The sequence below is a fragment of the Habropoda laboriosa genome, unplaced genomic scaffold (assembly GCF_001263275.1).
Source record: "Habropoda laboriosa isolate 0110345459 unplaced genomic scaffold, ASM126327v1 scaffold816, whole genome shotgun sequence".
Classification (NCBI taxonomy): Eukaryota; Metazoa; Arthropoda; class Insecta; order Hymenoptera; family Apidae; genus Habropoda; species Habropoda laboriosa.
The window spans coordinates 29,445-35,290 of record NW_017101002.1 but is presented as its reverse complement, the minus strand read 5'-3'; the positions used below and the strand labels follow the sequence as shown (position 1 = coordinate 35,290).

At 33.0% G+C, this 5,846-nt stretch overlaps 1 protein-coding gene across 1 annotated transcript; it reads left to right on the top strand.

Annotated features, from left to right (window-relative positions):
* The first annotated feature begins 1,046 nt into the window (after positions 1–1,046).
* On the top strand, positions 1,047–5,476 carry LOC108577791 (SH3 domain-containing RING finger protein 3-like). Its single transcript, XM_017940996.1, has 13 exons — positions 1,047–1,498; positions 1,571–1,685; positions 1,765–1,863; positions 1,982–2,118; positions 2,194–2,317; positions 2,399–2,722; positions 2,813–3,102; positions 3,172–3,497; positions 3,559–3,761; positions 3,856–3,998; positions 4,428–4,595; positions 5,090–5,203; positions 5,288–5,476. The coding sequence occupies exons 1-13, from the start codon at positions 1,047–1,049 to the stop codon at positions 5,469–5,471; spliced, it is 2,679 nt and encodes an 892-aa protein (XP_017796485.1). The 3' UTR covers positions 5,472–5,476.
* The last annotated feature ends 370 nt before the right edge of the window (positions 5,477–5,846 follow it).

The window sequence follows — 5,846 nt, the reverse complement described above, 5'->3', positions numbered from 1 at the left end:
ATTTCGATAATATATGTAGTAAGTACTATACTTTGCAGAATGACATAATTTTTAATAAGGAAAGTTTCCATTGACGGACGAGGATAATTACCATTATAAATATCGTTTACTGTAGAATGTGTCATAAAGTGCAATCAGCAAGAATGTTTCCACATGATAAGTACAGTACATTACAATTTTATAAGTAAATAATATTTTTTTTTTCGAATATATCTTCGAGGCGAAAGAATTTCTTTCATTGGTTACATTTTATCTTAATATTAAGGGAAATTCCTAATAATATATTAATATAATAACTACCTTTGAAAAATACTAATTCTTCATATGAAAATATTTATAGATATATAATATGTATGTATATAATTGCATCCGCAATATATAAGATCGAAGATGTTTATGTAAATTTCATATCTATAACTGTACGCAAAGTCAGATGTATTCCATTTGAATGAAATTAAAAGGTTTTCCTATATTTACTCTCTAAAATAATATTACACTATCTGTATATACAAATTTTGATGTAAAAATAAATTTTATGCATTTACATTAAATGTTGCTTCATAGTGACATTTTTAGTTGCAGAATATATACATGTGGATAGATATATCGTGTAACGTTTGTTGGCCCGTTTTAGAATCGACTATAATCGACGAGAGTCCGATTGATCGATATGGTTTGGTGTGTGTGACGAAATGCACTCAGATGACAGCGCGTATACTGACGCGCCTAAGAATATTTGGTTTAGGGTGAATGAAAAGATGGAAGAGTAGTTCGAAAGTTACGAGGAGGATTAAATAATATGTCTGTATATTTTCACACGAGGTGGGCTTATTGGTGGACTATTATAATTATCCTTGAAGTTTCGTTGTTGCTTGTTATATAGAAGATAAGTACGTCAGGTGCATGGCGGCTTGTAAGTGCACCAAAGACGAGACGCGTGGGAAGATCAAAAAAAGCAGGAGAAGTTACGTTTCAAAAAAACGGGTATAAACGAACGAACTGAAGAAGAAAAGATTGAAAGTGAGCGTTCGTGAATTCAAATCAGAATGGATGAATGTATGCTGAATGACTTATTAGAATGTTCGGTGTGTCTCGAACGATTAGATACATCGAGCAAAGTACTTCCCTGTCAGCATACCTTTTGCAAGAAATGTTTAGAAGAAATAGTCAGCACTCATCGCGAGTTGCGCTGTCCTGAATGCCGCATATTAGTTGATGCTAAAGTGGATGATTTACCTCCTAATGTGCTGCTGATGCGTATTTTAGAAGGAATGCGTAATGCAGCTCCTAAATCTGTAAAATCTTTAACTAAAAGCAATCTAGGACCTCAAAGACTCTTTGGTGGTCATCAAGTTACTTCAGCTCCTATTGTAACTACTAGTCCCACTCCTGTTGCATACACAAATGAACCAATTCGACATGCTACAGCCAAACAAGTCCATCTACACAATCAAACATATGGTCGAGCGATCTATGATTATGTGTCAGAAGTTCCAGGGTAATTTGATTATCCTTTCAAAAATTAAATCCATATATTTAATGATATTTTATCAATTATTTTATATTTTAGAGATTTGTCTTTTAAAAAAGGTGATATTGTTATCCTTCGTAAAAAAATTGATAATAATTGGTGTCTTGGAGAAAGTGTTAATAGTCATGGAGTTTTTCCTGTATCTTATGTTCAGGTAATTTAAAATATTTGTAAGTTAAAAAAAAAATGCTTGAAAATATTCAACATTTCATAAATTTATATATATCTTACAGGTAATGACACCATTGACACCACATGTTCCTCAGTGCAAAGCTCTGTATGATTTTAGAATGACTAATGATGATGAAGATGGCTGTCTTACATTCAATAAGGTACATGAAGATAGTTATATGTTTGTTTAATTCAGTATTTATTTGATTCAATATTGTACTTTATATATTTTTTTTATAGCATGTACTATAAAAATAGTTTTGAAAAACATTTTTACAGGGTGAAGTTATTAGTGTTATTAGAAGAGTTGATGAAAATTGGGCAGAAGGAAAACTTTTGGATAGAATTGGCATCTTTCCATTGGCTTTTGTAGAACTCAATAGTGTGGCAAGAGCTTTAATGAAACTTTCAACAAAGTAATTGTTGTTATTTAAAAAATGAATATTGTATTTGAATCAGTAATTAATGTAATTACATTTTCCTTAAAATAGTACACAGCCAGGTCCATCAAGAGTAGCACCTCCTACTCCCACCAATGAAGAAACTACACCCTTAATACCAACTGATCATTCACGTAATGTACAAATAAGTCAACCTCGACCTCAACTTGTACAGGTAAAATCAATTTTGTAATGTTTCGAAATGTCAAAAAGTCTTCTAAGAAAATGTATTAATTCCTAATGTATCTTTCAACAGAATACTATTTTACCAGTTTCTGATTCCATTTCAAGTGTGTCATCAGGAGGTAGTTCTTCAACTACTACTCCAAACACTCCCAATAGTTCAACTACATCTAGCAGTTCTAGCACTGCTCCAAGTAGTCCTAGTAGCCCTGCAACTTCTCCTCCTGCAGTTGGAAATAGACATAATGTCAAGCGTCATAGTTTCACTGCTGTCAATACTGGTCATCAGGCTCATCCACATCACAGACACAGTGCTGAAATACATAGCCCCCCAGTAGACAACGCCGTTGGTAGCAGCAATAGTAGTTGCAATAACGATTCATTTTCCCCACTACAGGTGAAAAATAGTTTTCTTCGTATAATAGTACGATTAAAAATGTTTTAAACTACTTTTATATCAGATTAAGTTACTGTTTTGATTTATCAGACTAGTATCAGCGTTGCAGATCACAATCTTCGCCATAGGCGAAGCGGTAGTAGTGATCTTGCTCTTGCACAGTCGTCACAAAGTTTGTCTACTGCAACAGGAAACACTCATTTACCAGCTGCATATATAGCGTTATATCCGTACAAACCACAAAAAGCGGACGAACTTGAATTGAGAAAAGGTGGCATTTATATGGTGACAGAACGCTGCCAAGATGGGTGGTTTAAAGGAACTTCTAATCGTACACAAAAGTGTGGAGTTTTTCCAGGAAATTATGTTGCGCCCGCTAAGTACATGAAATATTTACAATATAAGTATATAATATAATTTCTTGATTTTAAGTTATTGTATTTTTACAGGTGTCAACGTGGTTTGTGTCGAGGATCACCAAACACAGGACAACATCAGAACTTTCCATCATCGACAAGTCAAAATAGTACCGAGTCACGAATAACTGTGACTTACACCAAAAACAAAGGACCTGCTCCTCAACCTTATAATCCACGTACTTTGTTACCACCAGAGTTGCCACCACGTGCTATTAGTCCATCTTCTATGGTGTCGTCATCTTGGCATGGTCAAAGCAAAACACAAAGTCAAGAAAACAGTCCTCCTCGATACAACGAACAAAACTCGGGAAATCCTCTTGGACGCAGTCACAGTGCTGTTATGTCATCAAATATTTGTATGTAATGAGTACATAAAATGTATCATATTAAAATCTATAAGACTATTTTTCGTTTCAGCTTCTCCTGGAAAACAGGTAACATTACCACAGCCATTAACAGTTACAACCACTGTTGCTAATATCCACAATAGTGGTACGGCCGCTACTGGGGCCACTTCGTCAGTTATAAATGAAATGAATAAAAGTCCAAACAGTACTTTGCATGCAGTGGCCTCCCCTTCTTCTACTACATCCGTTACTGCATCCAAAAACTCTGAAAAGGTACAAATTCGTCTTTGAATGATATGATTTTTCTTGTTATACGAATATGTATAAATAAATATCAGTGTATGATGAATATACTTTTGAATTACAGCAGAAAGAGAAAAAGGATAAATGTGTCTCTTTAATGCGTCGATTGACAAATATCAAAAAATCCAAATCACCACCTCCTACTACATATTCAATGGATAATCCAGTATTTGATGATGGTAATTCCATTAATCCAGTACACATTCGGTAAGAGCTCTTTTTTTATTACAATAATGACAAGTCTATGCTTTATATGAGCATAACAGTGCGTTCACATACACTATTTTAAGGAAATAAAAGAATTTTGAATAATCTGCATGTTTATAGCATACTTAATATATTGTATTAACAATTTGCATGTAGTGCTGTTCAAAATCATTTATGTTTTTATGTACATATAAAATTTATGTAACTATGTACTTGTGCCATGTTTTGTACAATTGTTGAAATTACTGCACGATTTTAATGTTTGCACACATACATAGGCAGAAATTGCCAAGTCAGTTATATGTATAACGTGCAAAATAGTGTTTTCCTTACTTTTTTCTCCATTTTTTTAACACAATATGAATTGCACGTGTTGAATTATTTGTCTAATTCTACACGGGGGGATTGGGCGGGTATATTTAAAATTAGATCGGGATCTTGCCCAAGTCAGTTGCTACAGGTGGGAGCGACACAGGAAATAAATGCTTCAAACAACCACCATCGTTTGTGTCCAGGCTCTGTGCAGGGGCACGTCACATCTTCACAAAGACTTAAATACAAGGAGAGACCATCTTTACCGGTCTCAATCCTCCAGAGGTTAGTTATTAAAATTATACGTCTGACAAACAGAATAACTAAAAAAGTAGTATTTACAGTCAAAATTTTATCTCAATATATTTGTCCAGCTGATATATAAAAAAGGAAATTGTATTTAGTCTTTTCTATAATGTAATATGTATGTAATAATTGTGTAATGCATATATTTAACTGCATTAACATTTGCAATTAAATGTATTATTGCTATAATTAGGTAAGTATGCTGATAAACACCAAAAATTAGAAAATGTATTGTGTTAAAAATGCTTGGTTTTGTTGATAGCATTAAAATGTTATATTTTATGCTTGTTTTTAGTCACATTTTGTGATTGCTGTTATTGTTTCTTTAACCATGAATTTTATTTTAAAATTTGCTTGTGATTGAATATGTGTGCATTTAACTTATAATCACTGCATAAAGTGAAAGTATAAAATAATGAAATATTCCGAAATTATTGTAATTCTAATTTTAGTTTCCTTATTAATATTCATAGATCCAATGAATCGGGTGGAATGGCGTGTACACCGATGGGAAATCATCACCGTAAGAGTAACTCTTTAGATGCTGGTATGGGGAAACAGACGAAGCAACAACCTACTCGCGAACGGTATAAAATACTTAATTTTTACCTAGTTCGTTGTATTCTTTTATTTATTTCTTTGTTTATTTAAATTACCAATTTTTTCTACAGAGACCGAGTATATAGATTCCGTTGCATCGTGCCATATCCACCTAATAGCGAATTTGAATTAGAACTTCGAGTGGGAGACGTTATTTATGTTCATAAAAAACGCGACGATGGCTGGTATAAGGGCACTCAACAAAGAACTGGTCGTACAGGTCTTTTTCCAGCAAGTTTCGTCGAAGCCTTCTGAGATACAGCGCAAAATCATTTGGTATTAGAAACTTGTATATAATTCTGCACAAGTCGAAAGTGACAAATTACAAGTCACTTTTAGAGATTAATAAAGATATAATCGTCAGTACGAGGGTAAGTGTACGATTTTAATTGTGAAATTAATCTACATCGTAATGTACTAAATAGTGCATTAAACATATACTTGTATACTACGTGTAGTATGTTTACGCAAATTTTTGTCGTGATTAGAATATAAGGAGTTTTTTTAATTATACACTGAATTAAATGTACTGAAGTTGTCCAAACTGGATACTGCCATTGATCTTATATTTAAAAAAATTATTAAAAATTAATTAGAATATGAGATTATATTACATCAATACTGCCATTT